Raw genomic sequence first — 18,980 nt, 5'->3', positions numbered from 1 at the left:
AGTACTGCTCATTTCCAAATCAATCTAAATACCTTTCACTTTGACAGTACTGATTTAAGCACACTATCTTTACTTCCTTCTCCTGCTGTGCATTACTCTGATAGAAAAGATAAGATAAGCTGACAAACTAGTCATTGGAGATTCACTGAGAATAGGGTGAGTCCTACATGATGAGTGGTGCTGTTAATATTTTAAAGTCTTTCTTCCCTATGGGCACCAAAATATTACATCACCACAAATATACTACAAATGCTCAGTGATCAATAGATTTAATCTGCTGGGGTTCCAGGAGGAGGAATTTTCAGCATCTCCTCTACTGAACAACTGGATTTAATTATGGAAACTAAATGAAGTGTTTATAAAACAAAACCTTGAAAACATATTTTAAGTATAGAATACTTTATATGGAATCAGGAAAAACAGGACTCTTTTATCAACTACTACTATCTGTTTTACTTAGTCCTGTTACTTTGTTTAGCAGAATAAGACAACTTGTTTTTTAAAACAATGTTGTTTACTTTTTGAAAATGCCAAAATAATGATGTTTAAGTGATAATGTGCCACTTTAAATTATCTGACCTGATTGTAGTTCTGAAAAGTCAAAATGTGAAAAACTGGAACCATTCATTTGATAATTCCTAGCAACTCTTGATAAATAATACATGCTCTTTCTCTTTCACTGAGACTGTCACTGACTGCTCAAAATTACTTTCTACACAGGGCCCAGCCTTCTATCCCAGAGTGCACTTCAGCTCAATTCCAAACCTGAAGGGTCTTTCCAGTATTCAGCGAGCTACCATAGCAACCAGACCCTTGCCTTGGGTGAAACAGCAACAACACAGCTCCCAGCCCGCAGCAGTCAAGCCAGAGCTGCCATTCAGAGCTACAGCCAGGTATGTTTGAGGAGCACCTTGGATATTTTACACCACACATTTTCCAAGGATGCTCTGAGAAAATAAGTTTATTCTGTGCTTAGTGTCTCAACAAATCCTAATGAACCCTTTTTGTTGTTGTGTATTATTCCCATAGCAGAATGTAGTAAAGTTACATTCTTGATTTTTTAAATTTAAAGCTGCTGGACATAATGCAGTAATAAAATGATGCTGATTTAAAGAAAACATTGCAAGCCACTTTTATTTATGTACTTAAATGAGGATTTAGGTGACTAATTTTTAGATATTCAGGTTTGAAAATTTGGGGTGTTGCTAATGTTTAATTTTTCAAATGTGCCATTATATTATTATTTTTCCTTATTTAAATATCACTGAACTAACATATAGTTCTGGACAAATGGTCAGTAAAATAGTGGTTGTACAGCTAATTTGCAGCCTTCCTGCAGTACCATTGTTATCTGTCACTTGTGATAGCTGTTAGTGCAAAGCAATCAAAACTGAAATAGGGTGAAGTGTAAGACAACAGTTAGAAAATGATGCAGAATCTAATATAGAACTCTAATTTATTGTGTGGTACAGTGGCTTAATTCCATATGAATGGAACCTCACAGATGTAGCTGGACCTACCCCCCCCCCCCGCACACTGCCATTGTTTTATGTATGTGAAGATACACAAATAATTTAGTAGGTGAATGATGAACCCATTTTAAAGGTTTAGAAATTCAATTCAGGTAGGCATTCAAAAGTTCAGATACTCATCCTCACTCTTTGAAGACCCCATCCCATGACAGATCTCTTGTTTGAATGATTTTCTGACACCGGTTCTGCTCTGACACTTATACCATTACCTCATTTTGTGATCTTTAAGGCTCCATCCCCGTCCTCTGGCAGTTTAGCTTCAGTTTACAGAAAAACTTCCAAAAGCTTTGCAACCTTATCTGAACCTCTTCCATCCATACTGGAGTAGAAGTTTCAGAAGAACAAGATTTCTTCAGAGATTTCCAGCTTCATCTGGATCAGAAATGCCACAAGAACAGTTTTTTTTCTCACATGATATTCGTGCTTCTGTATATCTTGATTTTTGCCAGTAGTAGAGGGCACAAAGATGGGATAAACAACATTTTAAAATTAGGTTTGATTCAATTTTAATTTTATTGGACAATTTAGTTTGGTTCAACCTGCCCTACTTCACAACCACAGATATCTAGGAAGGAAACAAAAGAGAAAGTCCAGGAATGGCACTGAGGCAAGTGGCATGCAAATATTTAATATCTACTTAAATAGCTACTATTCTAAGATAATTTGGTCTATTTGAAATACTTGCAAATAGTACAGAAAAACTCAGTCATATAAAGCATCTGTATCCTACACCTTTACTCTTCATTGAGTCCCCTAGACAACAGCTTTCCAAAGCAGTTTTTTAAAGGAATAATTTCAGTTATCCATGTTGATGCGGTGATAGGATATTGTTGGATGTCATAGTTCACTTCTGCAGAGTTCTATGTTGAACTTACAAAGCCTTATAATGTCCAGAGAGAAAGCAGTAGGTGTTAGGTAGATACTGCAGAGGTATGTGATATAGGGAGACAGACATTATTCAGTTCTCTCAATAGTGTGAATAAAAAAGCCTCACTATTCTCAAATATGAACAATGAAATAAAGCACAGTCAGCTAAATATTGTTACATTTTTAGTATTCTACCTAGGGCTCAAATTGAATCAGTATAGCTTCAGGGAATTAAGGCTGTCTTGACACATAACAGCTGTTCTGTAGTTCCCTAGGGGGCATCCCTGCCCTCCTGCTGCACTGGAGCCACAAGGCGAACAGGGATAGCCCCCCAAAAGACCTGAAAGGCAGTCAGACCACATGTGATAATGCTGTATTTGGATGTTCAGAAAACCTTTGACAAGGTTCCTTTCAAAGGGTCTTAAGCAAAGTAACCTGACATACGATAACATATATCATATATCTGTAACTGGTTAAAAGATAGGAAACAGGGTAGGAATTAATGGTCAGCTTTCACAGTGGAGGGAGGTAAACAGTGGATAAACAAGGATCTGTGAGGGACAGTACAACATATTTATTAATTAACTGGAAAAGGGGGTGAATAGTGAAGTGACAAAATTTGAACTTATTCAAGATACTTAAGTCCAATGATGACTGCGAACAGTTACTACTGGGGAACCTCACAAATTGTGTGACTGGAAAACAAATAGCAGATGAAATTCAACATTAGTAAGTGCACATTAGAAAAAATTATCCCAACTACTCATATATAATGATGAGTCCTAAATTATCTGTTACCATTGAGAAAAGAGATCTTCAAATCATAGATTCATAGATTCTAGGACTGGAAGGGACCTCAAGAGGTCATCGAGTCCAGTCCCCTGCCTTCATAGCAGGACCAAATACTGCTTGACCATCCCTGATAGACATTTTTCATCATGGAAAGTTCTCTGAAAATTTCAGCTGAATGTGCAGCAACAATCAAAAAAGCTAACAGAATATTAGGAACTACTAGGAAAGGCATAGAAAATAAATACAAAAAATACTATAATGCCACTATGTAAATCTATGGTGTGCCCACATCTTGAATATTATGTTGCACTCTCTCAAAAAGGATATAGTGGAACTGAAAAGGGTTCAGAAAAGTGGAACAAAGATGACGAAGGGTATGAAACAACTTCCATATGGAGAGAAACTAAAAAGATTAGGGCTGTGCAGCTTACAAAAGAGACAATTAAAGAGGGGAAATGAGAGAAATCTATAAAATCACAATTTACCCTTTCCCACAAAACAAAACAAAAAGAATCACCCAGTTAAATTAACAGGCAGCAGATTTAACACAAACAAGAGAAAATACTTTTTCACACAATGCAAAATTAACCTGCGGAACTCATTGCCATGGGATGCTGGGTTGGTGAAGGGTATAAATGAGTTAAAAAAACCACTAGATAAGTTCATGGAGGATAGGTCCATCAATGGCTATTAGCCAAGATAATGAAGGATGTAACCCCATCCTTAGGGTGACCCTAGACCACTGACTGGGAAGCTGAGAGGAGAAGATAGTGGTGGATTTCCCAAAAAGTGCTCTGTTCTGTACACACAACCCTGAAGTTCTGGTACTGGCCACTGTTGGAAGACAGGATACTGGGCTAAATAAGCAGTTCTTATACTTGTATGTTTTAGATACCTGTAGCAAGATAACAATATATAAGTAAATTTATTTATTACTAATCTTTTTCAATATTTAAACAATTATTTTCAAAAGATTTTCCCCAGAAAAATTCAATGTATTGATGACATACAATATCCTTCTACATATATAATTTCACACACACACCACCATGCAACCTGGAGGAATGGAAAGAAAATATGTTGTATTTTCCAGGTTTCTTTTGCTTATTCAGCAATACAATAGATTGGTAATAAGCATAACCTGTCTATCTACTCTATCTAACTGGCCCAGGCTGACTAGTTGTGCATAACTGTGTTACGTTGAATGATTCACGTTTAATTTTTCAGAACAAAACTGTTCAATGTTGGCGCACAGGGAAGAAATATATAAATATATATTACTAGATTTCTTTGCCTCTGCCCTATGTGTTTAAGCTGGTCCTTTTTTTCCTCTATCAGGGAAATATAATATTTAGGGCCCTACCAAATTCACAGCCATGCAAAATGCATCATGGACCATGAAATCTGGTCTCCACCCGTGAAATCTGGTATTTTGTATGCTTTTATCCTATCCTATTCCAATTTCATGGGGGGAGACCAGAGTTTATCATATTGGGGGTCCTGACCCAAAAGGGAGTTGCAGAGGGTCACAGGGTTATTTTAGGGGGGATTTTGGTATTGCCACCCTTATTTCTGCACTGCCTTAAGAGCTGGGCAGCCAGAGAGCAGCATCTAGGTGACCAGCTCTGAAGGCAGCATCCTACCAGCAGCAGCGCAGAAGGTTAGCATTACCATATCATGCCACCCTTACTTCTGAACTGCTGCCTTCAGAGCTGGGTGGCTGGAGAGCAATGGCTGCTTACAGAGGGCCCAGCCCTACAGGCAGCAGCGCAGAAGTAAGGGTGGCAATACTGTGCCATCCTTACTTCTATGTTACTGCTGCTGGCGGGGCTCTCTGCCTTTAGAGCTGGGCTCTCAGCCAGCAGCCACCGCTCTCCAGCTACCCAGCTCTGAAGGCAGCGCCGCCGACAGCAACAGCTCAGAAGTAAGGGTAGCAGTACCACAACCCCCGTACACACAATAACTCTGTGACGCACTCCGCACACACATATATAACTCCTTTTTGGGTCAGGATCCCTACAATTACAACACTGAAATTCCAGATTTATATAGCTGAAATCATGAAATTTATTATTTTTAAAATCCTATGACTGTGAAATTGATCAAAATGAACTGTGAATTTGGTAGGGCCCTAATAATATTATTATAAATTTAATAAAACAATCTATGGTTTCTAACCTCAAAGGGAAGTGTAAGTTTCCTTATTTCGCTCTCTCTCTCTCTCTCTCTCTCTCTCTCTCTCTCTCTCTCCATCCTCCATTTCTATTCACTTCTTTAAAAAACAACCCCTGTACTCTTTTTTTTTTTTAAACTTTTCCTTTCATGTCTGATTTGCTAGGAGGGAAAAGAGGTCCAGTGGCTAGGCCACTACCTTAGGACATGGGAGACCTGGTCTCAACTCCCCACTCTACCATAGACTTCTTATCTGATCTTGGACGAGTCCCACAGATTCTCTGTGCCTCTGTTCCCCTCTGTTGTGTCACTGCCTGCTCCTAACCCTGGGTACCTCACAATGCTTTGCTGTTGTACCTCCCAACTTCGGCTGCTCACAAACAGGCTACCAGCATGCAGATCACACCTTGAGTGTCTATGTATAGCTGCAGCCCTGGTCCAGCAACTCTGATCCCAATAGCCTGTCAGCAACACAGCAGTCACACTCTGGCTTCCCCTAGTCTTGGTTACTAATTGCAGGGTGACCCTAACACGTTCCCAGTCTTGCATTTTCAGAAAAAACACATGTTCTGTGTTGTCCATCTCTCTCCTGGATAGTTCATATATTAAAGGTTAATTGCCCCTGTAAGGAGCCAATCTTAAAAAGTTTGCTATTTTACCTGGAGTTACCAAGTATTTCAGTTTAAACACAGACTGGACTGGTTGAGATTAAAAAATAAAACAAGTTTATTAATAAAAGAAGATTGGATAAGAAATACAGTTAGAAATGGTTACAAGCAAGTAAAAGTGAAAACGCACATCTAAAAGTCTGAAACTTAATCTAGCAAATTTTGTTTGGAGGCTTCGTTCGAGATGGCCTTTATCACCCACAGTCTTCCAGCATGATGGTGACTGATCCTTTCCTCAGTCAGATTTCTCCCAGAGGCTAAAGGTGCTGGTGTCTTTGCGTTCTTAGGTGAAAGAGAGAAGTTGGGGTTTTCTGCCCCTCTCTTTTACAGTCCAGTGAATTCTTCAAGTGGAGTCTTCTGAAGATTACACCTCAAAGGAAAGTTTATTCAAACAATAAAGGAGGCAATATCAAGTCTGGTGGTAAAGGAGGCCCCATGCTCTTTCTTCTACCTGTGTTTGTTGAAATACAAATTTGTTCTGTCTCCTGCCATTTTCTCCGCCTGCTGTCTCAAGGACTTTGTTTACTATTTATATGTCAATTGAGGCAAAAACATATTCCTCTGTTTAAGACAGATCTGTTTAACAACTTTTACCTAGGCAGGGTTGTGTAGTTTTGAACATGTGCCAATAACATAACACAGAGGGATTACATGACTTTATAAATAATGTTGCCACATACATTTCACCAGGATATTATTGACCAGCGAGTTATCAGTTTTCAAATGATACTTCACAAGGAATATTTTATACAAAGATCATTAAAATAGCATGTAGGGTATGAATGCTGAGGTCCTTTCGGTCACAACCATATCACTGGAACACCCTTATACACATTCTGGTTAACACTCTCCAAAAATTCTAATAGATTGGTGAGCCATGACTTCCCTTTCCCTATGTATGTCTGAGCATTCTGCTTTCTACTGTCGTTTAAAACAATTTGCTTAATACTAAAATTAGGCTTACTGGCCTATAATAGCCAGGATCCCCTCCAAAGCCCTTTTTAAAAATTGGCATTATGTTAGCTACCCTCCAGTAATCTGGCGCAGAGGTTTGTTTCAGCAATAAGTTACACAGTTAGCTGTTCTGCAATTTCCTATTTGAATTCCTTCAGAACTTTGGGTGAACACCATCTGGTCCTGGTGACTTATTACTGTTTAATTTATCAATTTGTTCATAAAAACCTCTTCTGTTGAAGGGACAGTAGTTCAAATGCATCAACTACAAGAATAGCTCTGATGTGGGTACCTCTCCCACATCCACTGCAATGAAAATTGATGCAAAGAATTCATTTAACTTCTCTACAGTGGGCTTATCTTCCTTGAGTGCCCATTTAATAACTTTGTCATCCAGTAGCCCTACTGCCTGTTTGGCAGGCTTCCTGCTTCTGATTTACTTTAAAAAATTCTTACGATTAGTTTTTTGTGTTTTTCACAAGCTGCTTCTCAAATTCTTTCTCAACCTTCCTTGTTATACTTTTACACTTAACATGCCAGCATGTGTGCTCCTTCCTGTTATCCTCACTAGGTTTTGATTTCCAAATTTTAAAGGGTGTTTTTTATCTTCTGATCGGCTCCATTACTCTGCTCTTTAGCCATTGTGACATTTGTTTAGTCCTCTTATTGTGTTTTCTGATTTGGGGTATACATTTAGTCTGAACCTCTCCTACAGTGTTTTTAAATAATCCCCATGCTGTTTGCAGGCATTTAACCCTCGTGACAGTTCTTTTTAATTTCCATCTAACAAGCATCCTCATTTTTGTGTAGTTCTTCTTCTGTAAAGTTAACTGTTACCATAGTGGATTTTTTTTGGTTATTATGTGTTGGAAAGTTGTCAGTATGGAACCAGCTGCAGTCATTGATTAAAGGGAGTCAGAGGAATTCCTGCTTGGACCCCATTTTGCCATCACTATTGGATTGTCTAGATCATCCACAGGAGAAAGAATTGTTCATATGAATTGCTTCTGGTATCTCTGTGCAAGGAATATAACTGTCCCTGAACAAGTGTGATACTTAAGTGTGGGAAAGTATTTAAATAGTCCCAAAGTCAGCTCTAGCAGTAGGAGTGAGGAAAAATTTTGAAAATGTAATTTTCAGAAAAATAATTAAATAAATTAGTTTGAGAATTTTCTATAAAAGTGCTGCAAAATGAAATCTAATTTTTTGTCAAACTGGAGTATTCAGTTATAGATTATAGAGACCACATTCCAATTGCTTGAGGTTATTCCAGTTTCCCTATAATTCCCCAAATTATATTGTGTTCAAATCCTACTGTGCCCTATATTTTTAATTAAGGTTTCATTTTTGTCACAGAGTCCATGGTTGTAATGGGTTTTTATTACAAACAATACGAATGACTTTTGATATGGGAACTTTTCATACAACTAGGTAAATAGTGACTACTCAGTTTGGAAGACGGGATTGTGACTTATAACCTAGAGAGCTAGCAACTTAAAACCTGAAAATCATAGCAGGTAAAGGAGATCTGGAGTTATGGTAAGGATTAGTGGTTAGTCACAGATTCTGTGATAGTTTTGATTGTTTTAAGGAAAGACATAGCGTATACATTGCTGCTTGAGGATGTTTCCAGCACTTATGGATGCTGCTGCCTTTGCAGAGGCTGAGGCAGCAGCAGGGGTTCTCCCTTGCATACTTTCCTGTGCTGCTAAATGCTTTGGGAGTGAACCAGCAGGCACTGGAATATACATTTTAAACCTTTAAATCAGTTTGAATTACAAAATAAAGGACTTTTATTTAAAAATTATTGTGACCCAGCAGTATTGGCATTTTACCAGGAATTTTGTGACTTTGTCCCTGTATCCTCCATGACAGAGCCTTGATTTTTGGTTATTTAACAAAACCAGTGACATGGCACTAGTCTCGTTTATAGTAATAGGAGATATACCAATCTCCTAGAACTGGAAAGGACCTTGAAAGGTCATTGAGCCCGGCCCCCTGCCTTCACTAGCAGGGCCAAGTACTGATTTTTGCCTCAGATCGCTAAGTGGCCCCCTCAAGGATTGAGCTTACAACCCTGGGTTTAGCAGGCCAGTGCTCAAACCACTGAGTTATCCCTCCCCGCTAGTGAAAGCAGACTCTAAAACTGGAATGCCTTTTGCTAGTACAGTCAAAGATCTACTCTGGCTTTTTTAATTGCCTTACTTGGATCATGTATATGGCAGGTGCTAAGCTGCATGATATTCTACCCAAACAACATACAAAATAGTGACTTCACAATGCCTCTGGCATGATTTAGCATATGGTGTATTTGAAGATGAATTTCAAATATGGGCATGAGAACTATTTTCGACCATGAAAGGAAATAGATCAATTCAGAAGAATAGTTTTTATTAATGGAAAATAGAAAGTAGAACTGCCTTCTGCTAGTATTTTGGATCCCCAAGCCAGCTGCTACCACTGTACCTTTATTTGCTTCTCTAAAGCCTGTGCTCAGAATATGAGAGAAGGATAGACTCAGGATCTTTGCATGCCAGGATAAGGATAATTGGACAGAAATTGAACTAAAAACTAAACTACTTTGGGAAGTATAAAAATGTAGCACGAGTTGCTTTAGAAAACTGAACACATGGGAGAGGACTCTCCTCTCTCTTCCCAGCCCCATCAACTCCAAGAAAAGACAAGCATAGTACCACCACATTTATTGCCTCATATATACACAGAATTCTAATTCTGAAGACTCATGAAGTTCTAAAATGCTTCCAGTTAATATGAAAATGTGGCCTGTGTAGAATGTATGTCCAAGCATACAGTGCTCCATTTTGACCAAGTATCCACTCTGCAGGTCACATATTTGTGTGGGATTTTGTAGCGTTGACACAGTTTTAGTGGAAAAACAAGCAGAAGAAGATATGCATGACTCAGTTGGAACTTTAAAAAAGCTGGGGAAGATTTGTTTTGTGGAATAAATAAACTTACTGAATTATTTAAACCTGGTGTGCACTGGTTTCTTTAGTACTACTCTTAAAATAATATTACTATTCAATTTCAAAGGAGTACATTATGTTTTTGAATTAAAGTGGTTGCAATAATGTTTGTTCTTTCTTACAAAAAGACATTTTTGGGTTTCTTCCCATGCTGAGTTTACAATTAAAACTATATTTTTAAATTAGAATTTTGAATAAATATAGCACACACTGGGTGAGATAATCAAAACATGGAAGTCAAGTCCATTTGTCAAACTAGTATGAGTTTTGGATATGTAATTTTCTGTGACTAGATAAATTGTGGTATCTTCAACGCAGCATGAAGTGAGTGAGGAAAATGCCTGCCTCTGGCCTGCACAACTTTATGCAATAAGTTCTAGTGGCCTCTTCTTTTTATCTTTAGGTCTAGGGAATCCTCAAACATATGATTTCTGTTAGTCAATTTTACAGCCCAATCCTGCTCTCTTAAAATCAAAGGCAGGTTTTACTGCTGACAGAAATAAGAGCTAGGTTTGCCCTTAATTTTTTGCTCCTCACATGGAACTCTGGATATCTTTGTGTTTTAAAAGGTCTTTCTTTGATATTCCTTACCATAGGCACAACTGAAATATTTATTATGTTAAATAACAATATATGTAACAAGAAGCATTTGTGTGTAGTACAAACCACTGGTATTTTTAAACATATACTTTTAACGTGTCTATCTTGACACTGCTAACAGATAGTAGCCAGGCTCATATTAATATATTAGGCATAATATAGTTTATTGTGAGTGTTTGATAACAGGAATGTTAACTGTACACCTACTATATGACATTAGAAATCACACCTTCATTTCATTCCCAAGGAGCCAAATGACCAAAAGTCATTGTGAGGCTGAACTAGTTACCTACAAGGGTTTTACTTCTTAGTGCCTACACTGTGTAGATTAGAATTTTATATGACATATATATATATGCAGAGCTCACCATAGCAGCCATATATCAAAGACAAATCTGATAACTTTTTATACTGGGAAAATAATCTGTTTTTCATTTATTGATTGATTGATTGATTGATTGATGATCAAGATGACAATAGTTTGAAGTGGCTTTAGTTATTTCGGTGAAGTGTGGTTTCTCAGAGCTTTATTCCTCAAATCTTTTCACCGAGATCCCAAATGATCTGTTGTTTGGCTAATGAGCTAGATTTGTAACAATGCATAGATAGATAGATAGATCGATAGATAGATAGACGTGGACAGACAAATATATTCTTGTTGGTCAGTTTGTTCCAGTACAGTTTTGTCATCTGCTATCTTTTATGTCTTCCCTTTGCTAAATTACCCACAAGTTATTTTATTAGCAAGTAGTTTTGGGTCAACCAAATGTTTCTTTGTTGTAGTTATTATTTATCTAGAGCTGTCTGATCAGAATAAGCCTTGTGCACACAAGATTTTCAACACCTCGATTTGGACACCTAATTACTCCTCCTCACTACATTTTGAACAGTACTGTACATTGTGATATTTTCATTCAATCATCTTTGACTCTGAGATACAGTCCTAAATGCCTGAAAATCAGCTTGCATGCATCAGCGCAGGTTTTCAAGCTGTGTGACGTACACGCAACACTTAGACTATTTGAACCATTGAGTCCAAATCAATACCTAGGAATTTCAGTGTGGATACAAAGCTCTGTTGGCCAGCGTCAACACTTACACCTTTCAGAGGGGTAGCCGTGTTAGTCTGGATCTGTAAAAGCAGCAAAGAATCCTGTGGCACCTTATAGACTAACAGACGTTTTGGAGCATGAGCTTTCATGGGTGAATACCCACTTCGTCAGATGCATGTAATGGAAATTTCCAGGGGCAGGTATATATATGCAGGCAAGCTAGAGATAATGAGGTAGTTCAATCAGGGAGGATGAGGCCCTGTTCTAGCAGTTGAGGTGTGAAAACCAAGGGAGGAGAAACTGGTTCTGTAGTTGGCAAGCCATTCACAGTCTTTGTTTATCCTAAGCTGATGGTGTCAAATTTGCAGATGAACTGAAGCTCAGCGGTTTCTCTTTGAAGTCTGGTCCTGAAGTTTTTTTGCTGCAGGATGGCCATCTTAAGGTCTGCTATAGGGCTTGTCTACATCACAAAGTTGCAGCGCTGGTGAGGGGGTTACAGCGCTGCAACTTAGGAGGTGTACACATCTGCAGGGCATCACCAGCGCTGCAACTCCCTGTTTGCAGCGCTGGCTGTACTCCCGTTTTGTCTCGGGTGTAGAGGATCCAGCGCTGGTGATCCAGCGCTGCTAATCAAGTGTAGACACTTACCAGCGCTTTTCTTGACCTCCGTGGAATAAGCAGGTATCCCAGCATACCTGAGGAAGCCTCTGGTAATCAAGCAGGTCTCCTTTCCCGGTTTGCTCTTGCGTTCCCCGAACCCCCGAGCAAGCAGGTCTCCTTCCCTGCGATTTGCAGGGGGGTTCGGGGAACGCAAGAGCAAACCGCGGCGAAGCTGGTCTCCTTCCCCGGTTTGCTCTCGCGTTCCCTGAACCCCCGTGCAAGCAGGTCTCCTTCCCTGCGGTTTGCAGGGGGGTTCGGGGAACGCGAGAGCAAACCGCGGCGAAGCTGGTCTCCTTCCCCGGTTTGCTCTCGCGTTCCCCGAACCCCCGTGCAAGCAGGTCTCCTTCCCTGCGGTTTGCTCTCGCATTCCCCGAACCCTGAGCAAGCAGGTCTCCTTCCCTGCGGTTTGCAGGGGGGTTCGGGGAACGCGAGAGCAAACCGCGGCGAAGCTGGTCTCCTTCCCCGGTTTGCTCTCGCGTTCCCCGAACCCCCGTGCAAGCAGGTCTCCTTCCCCGGTTTGCTCTCGCGTTCCCCGAACCCCCCTTGAAGCCGCCCAACAGCGCTGCAGTGTGGCCACATCTAACACCACTTGCAGCGCTGGTTGCTGTAAGTGTGGCCACTCTGCAGCGCTGGCCCTATACAGCTGTACTAATACAGCTGTAACAACCAGCGCTGCAAAATTGTAGATGTAGACATATCCATAGTGTGACCAGGGAGGTTGAAGTGTTCTCCTACAGGTTTTTGTATATTGCCATTCCTAATAACTGATTTGTGTCAGTTTATCCTTTTCCGTAGCGGCTGTCCAGTTTGGCCGATGTACATAGCAGAGGGGCATTGCTGGCATATGATGGCGTATATACATATTCAGAGACCTAACCAAATCCATGAGACTTTGATATTGTCAATTCTCTTGTGAAAGGCCTCCATGTTCTGGGCTCTGGGCACCTTAGCAACTCTACTATTAACTACTATGCCTACTACCTTTCTGAAGTACAAAGCTGAAAAGTCCTATGAAAAACACGATTTGTGTGATAATATTGCTTATACCCTCTTATTACCAATACCCAGATAAAAATATATTAGAATAGTCTTCCCAACACTAAATAAGGCACGCATAATCAGGGAAGGAGCCCCAGCTATACAAGACAAGTAAAAATAACCGTAAGATTTTGCTGGAGGGGAGCTCACAGACAATGCAAGCTTACAGCAACTTGTACTGATCATCTTTCATTTATTTCCTCATACAATGGGCCAGGAGGTAACTCAGTGAAATTAATTGAGTGAAAATAAATAGAGTTGTATACCAGGGATAAATTGGCTCCATTTTTGTTTCACTTGCTTGCATACAAGACATTATTTAAAAAACAAACAAACAACACTCCCCCCCCAGTGTACTAATAAAAGTAATACATGTACAAAGCAATACAATTTTTTGAAGTTCATCATTAGAGAATTTAGGATTGTTTCACATATTAAAATAACAGTATTTGCAGTATTTAAAAAAAAGCTGTCTCTTTTCTAAATATATTTTTGACTGAATTAAAAAAAAATCCAAAAAGCATTGATTGGAATGTTTCAAATTGCACTATCAACTTCCAGGATTTGGAGCACTGTTTAAGGTTTCAAATAATCCTCTGCATGATGGGGAGGGCAGGAACAGAGGAGAGAATGTATTTGAAACAAGAGAGCGTCTTGCAACAGAATGCTCAGCTATCTCTCACTCCAGGGTGCTGTTATTAGAGGATTTTAATGTTACCAGATTAACAACCACAGATGATCTCTTGAGCCTAAGATCCCTGATAAAAATTGGAATGCTGTCTATGTATGGAGATAAGAGTGTACATTCTATTCTTTACTGTTCCAGAAGGGGCTCAGGCACATAATTGAAATTTTTAACAGGTAGCATCTGCTGAGTATTCTCTTTCTCTGTCTAAATTACAAGACTTAAGGAAAACTTTTGTGCTGCACTACATGCTGCTAGGAAGATCTAAAACCTGTGCAGAAGTGGCTGACAATTACTGTTTTCATTCTAATGCAAATTTCTTTCTGGATGGGATTCAGGGAAAGTACTCACCCCCTCTACAGCTCCACCCCTACCCTCCTTTTCTTTTGTGCCTTGTAAATAAATAAGAAGCAACTGCCTTTCTCTCTGGAGACACAGCTGCAGGGGGCTCTTAAAAGGAGGGAGCGAGAGAAAGAAAAGACACACACACACACACAGAGGCACTGAGAGAGAGAAGAGAAGGAGAGAGATGTGGAGCTGGGTTTTCACACGCTAGGAAGGGTGACATTTTTGTTCTGCTTTTTTCATATCTTCGGTTTCAGTTGCAGCATTTCTCTGTACTGGAAAGCATAATTCCTTTTGAACTGCAAGAGTCTGATCTGAAAGTCTGCATCTCTTTTTAAAATGTATTTATTTATTTCAAATGGCAGAACTCAGTCTGTGTGGTGGCAGCAGCAGCAGCAAATTCTGATGAGTGTATTATTCTGGCTCGTCTACTCTTACAACAAGGATGTTAATTGCTTTTCAGTGAAGAAAGTTTGTCAACTAAAATGGTTCTTGAAAACCTGTGCTTTTTTTAGTGAGCTAATACGGAGAGTGAAAACAAAATAAAAGTTTGAAATGGTGCTGTTTAAAAAAATTCTCCAGACTAAATGTTTTGGGGGATAAACTGTACATATTTCATTGTGTTACACAACAAGAAGCTGTTTAATAATAATATTCAACAATTGTATAAAAATAGAATCTGCATTAAACCAGATATCAATTTGAATGGAAAAGGGGACTTTTTTACTGTTTTGGACTTGAATTGTGAAATATTTTCTCTTAAAGGACAAAAATGTTTTAGCAGATTAGTCTCTTAATCCTAAAGCCATTTGTTTCAAACCTTATTAAGATCATAAAAGGGTTGTTGTTTTTTTTCCCCTGTAGCACTGGATTCTCTATAGCAGAGGGTTAAATTTTGCAAGGCTGGGTTAAAAATATATTGAACTCCTTTTCTGTTTTTCTTTTCTGTCTCTTTCTGATGGTTCTGTTTTCTTTCCTTGGTACAGGGCACAACTAGTCGAGCAGCCCATTTAGCTGGCTCTGAACCTTCTCAGTCAAGAGAGTCCTTTGTGCCAAGCCATGGGAGCGCGTTCCATTTGCCTGATTCCCAGCATTCTTCAACACTTTATTACTCCAGCTCCACTCTGCCAGCCCAGAGAGTGAGCTCCCCGCTGTCCATGCAGCAGGTGGGCTCTCCAACCAAGCTCCAGCGGGTGGGTTCAGCATCGGAGAGCGCTGGATACAGCACCACGCAGCGGGTCTCTTCTCCCAAGCAGTCTCCAAGCCGGCTAGCCAAGTCTTACAGCACCAGCTCACCAATCAATATTGTTGTGTCTTCAGCAGGACTTTCTCCTTCCCCAGTTCGTGTGACGTCTCCACCCACCATCCAGTCTAATATTTCCTCCTCTCCTATACATCAGCTAAGCTCCACCATTGGCACTTATGCTACTCTGTCTCCTACCAAACGGCTGGTCCACACATCAGATCAGTACAGCAAGCATTCACAGGAACTATATGCCACTGCTACCCTACAGAGACCTGGCACCCTAGCAGGTAAATGAAGCCAATCTCTCATCTTTAACTCTTTAAGTGCTTTGTTCATTGTCTGCATGGGCAGTCTGGTTTAGTGTTAAAATGTTTTTATATTTGGCTTATATTTACACAAATAAGGGAGGAAAAAGATTAATTCAGGAACTCTGACCTCTAAATATATCTTGTTTTAAAAATTGTGTTTTAAATGTACCTGTTACCAGCAATGTAACATATAGCAGCAGCTGCATATAAGACAATTAAATAATAAATACAAGACATTAAGGGGTTAGGAAGATTAAAGAATTTTGAGAGTCTTTCTGAAAATTACCTTATGAGTGAGAATTGTGGTTTCAGTTCAGTCACTAGTAAGCTGTAAACCTTATTAAAAAAACACTCCTCTTTACTCATATTGATTCATCTGATCTTTTCAATTTTAGCTAAATCTTTTGTTGAGAAGGTTAAGGGACTTACAGCATTAAACACGGAAATCCTGTTTTTTAACCACAATCAAAGTACTGAACATTCCACCACAATAAGTTATTTCTCCCCCCACCCCCTTTTTAACAAAATCCTCACATAGGGGAATGCCCTTTCCTTGAACTGATGTGATTAGGTGTAATTGACAATTTCTGCACTATTACTTAGCAGAAATTTCAAATATCCTAGATTATACTGAATTATATATGATGGCTGTGTGCTATTTATTATGCATTATGGAACAAGCAGGAATCACCAGTTTCATTTCTCCAGGAAGTGCAAACTTTAAACCAGATACTGTAATTGTGAGGCTGTTTTGTCTTCTAAATCACCCAGCTACAGATCTGAATCGCTTTCAATGGTGAATTTTTGTTCTCTCTTAAAATCATTTGCGTTTCATTGCTATAGTAACAGCCACTGTGCTCATATGTTCTCTTGTCTGACATAAATAGATAACTTTGAAGATAAATATGATACATACAAAGATTTGCAGTATATATCAGGCAGGTTACCCAAGTGCCTCTACTCTCTTCCACCACCAAAAGCTGTCAGCATCATAATATGCAACTCTAGTGTTATGCTGTCCAAAAAATTAGGTTAAATTAAGTGACAGTTAAGGAGATGGTCCTAGCTTCTTGTTCTGTTTTCCTAAAAGTTATTTGGAAAATTTCCTGTAAAAGCATTGACTAGAAGGAGTCCAGCTAGCAAAAGAACCAGACTTTATAGCAGGGGTCGGCAACCTTTCACAAGTGCTGTGCTGAGTCTTCATTTATTCACTCTAATTTAAGATTTCGTGTGCCGGTAATACATTTTACTGTTTTTAGAAGATCTCTCTTTATAAGTCTATAAAGTATTGTTGTATGTAAAGTAAACAAGTTTTTAAAAATTTTTAAGAATCCTCATTTAAAATTAAATTAAAATACAGATCTTATCAGTTTAGTTCAGTGGTTCTTAAGCTGGGATGCACAACCCCCCTGGGGCAGGGCCGGTGCAAGGATATTTTGCGCCATAAGCAAAACTTCCATCTTGCGCCCCTCACCCCCCCTTGCCAGTTCATTGAGGGGCAAATCCCAACGAGCCTTTATAGACCCCAGGGGCCAGCCATGCCCAGGGGCTGCTCCCCAGATCAGGTTCCCCCCTCCCTGCCCCCTGAACTCCCTTGGAGGGTGCACAGCTCCCCCGCGAGCCCTCCCCACCCCACCGAGGTGGCCTCCACCCCAAGTCCACTCACTGGCTTTGTCAGGCTTGGGCCGCTGCAGCAGCTTGGTAGGGAGGAGCCACCTTCCGGAAGCACCAGAGAGCCAGAGCATCCCGCTTGCGGCAGCAGCGAGCCCCAGCCATAGAGGAGCCAGCATGGTGCAGGGGGGCAGCAGCCCTGCAAAGGTGGCAGTGCCACTAGTGGGGAGCTGCTGCCCGCCCCCCCCAGGCTGTGGCCTGGCCTCCCTCCCCCGAGGGCTCCTGCAGGCTGCAGTGGATGTATGCAGGCGCCAGCCCCCATGCGCCCCCTGACTCCCCCGTTGCCTAGGGTTACCCTATTTCAGCAATCAAAAAAGAGAGGAGAGCCCTGCCCTAGCCCCACCCCATCCACTCTCTCCCACTTCCCACCCCGATTGCCCCAGCCAGAACCCCCAACCCCCCTGCTCCTTGTCTCCTGATTGCCCCCTCCTGGAACCCCTGCCCCTAACTGCTCCCCAGAACCCCACCCCCTACCTAAGCCTCCCTGCTCCTTGTCCCGTGACTGCCGCCTCCTGAGAGTCCCCTACCCTAACTGCCCCCTAGTACCCTACCCCCTATCTGTCCCCTGACAGCCCCAACCCTTATCCACACCCCCACCCCCAGACAGACCCCTGGGACTCCCATGCCCCATCCAACCACTCCCTACCTCCTGACAGGACCCCCAGAACTCCCAACCCATCCAACCCTCCCCCTGCTCCCTTAGTGCCCCGGGATGTCTCTTACCAGGCCCATGCCGGTCAGACACTGGCTCCACATGGAGGCAAAACTCCACGTGGAGTGCTGAGGCAGCGGGAGTGGGGGGAGCTGCAGGAGGGGCAGCGGTGGCGGCTCACACTTCTGGGAGCCGCAGAACCCAAACGCGGAGAAGGGGGGAACTGGAGGGCACGCCTGCCTGGGCTGCGGCCCGGTGCCCACCCGCCGGAGAGGTTCCTGCAGCGGATGCATGCGGGCAGCAGTCCTCATGCGCCCCCTGGGTCCCCCCTCGCGGCGCTCGGGCTCTGCAACTCCTGGGAATGTGAGCCACCGCTGCTGCCCCTCCCGCAGCTGGCTCAGGGCCCTGCACCCCGGCGGCTCACACTCCCGGGAGCCACAGAACCCAAGCGTAGTGAGGGGGGAGCCAGGAGGTGCGCCTGCCACTGGTCTGGGGTCCTGGCCGCCGGCCCCACTCAGCCTCTGTGGGCCTGGGGTTCCGTTCACTCAACCAGCCACATGCTGAGCAGGGCTAGTGGCCAGGACCCTAGGTTGCTGACCCCTGATTTATAGCATTTAATTTCTAGGTTTAGTATGGCTAAAAGTTTTCATCAGTAGGGTTAACTGAATGAGGTCCAAACAGAGAACTCTGGACAACTTGAACACAATTACTGTTAAATACTCTTTATTCCATTCGCAGATTATGTGGTATT

At 41.3% G+C, this 18,980-nt stretch overlaps 1 protein-coding gene across 8 annotated transcripts in view; it reads left to right on the top strand.

Moving 5' to 3' along the window:
* CTNND2 (catenin delta 2) overlaps nt 1-18,980 on the top strand; it is a 1,245,479-nt gene that overhangs the window by 732,037 nt on the left and 494,462 nt on the right. For all 8 annotated transcript variants that reach the window (XM_050937394.1, XM_050937393.1, XM_050937390.1 and 5 more), the window contains 2 exons: nt 721-893; nt 15,339-15,885. In XM_050937394.1, coding sequence (XP_050793351.1) covers nt 721-893; nt 15,339-15,885 — 720 coding nt within the window. The remainder of the gene's footprint in view (nt 1-720; nt 894-15,338; nt 15,886-18,980) is intronic.

Source organism: Gopherus flavomarginatus, chromosome 2 (genome assembly GCF_025201925.1).
Source record: "Gopherus flavomarginatus isolate rGopFla2 chromosome 2, rGopFla2.mat.asm, whole genome shotgun sequence".
Taxonomy (NCBI): domain Eukaryota; kingdom Metazoa; phylum Chordata; order Testudines; family Testudinidae; genus Gopherus; species Gopherus flavomarginatus.
The sequence above is the reverse complement of the archived record's forward strand: the minus strand, read 5'-3'. Positions and strand labels throughout refer to the sequence as shown.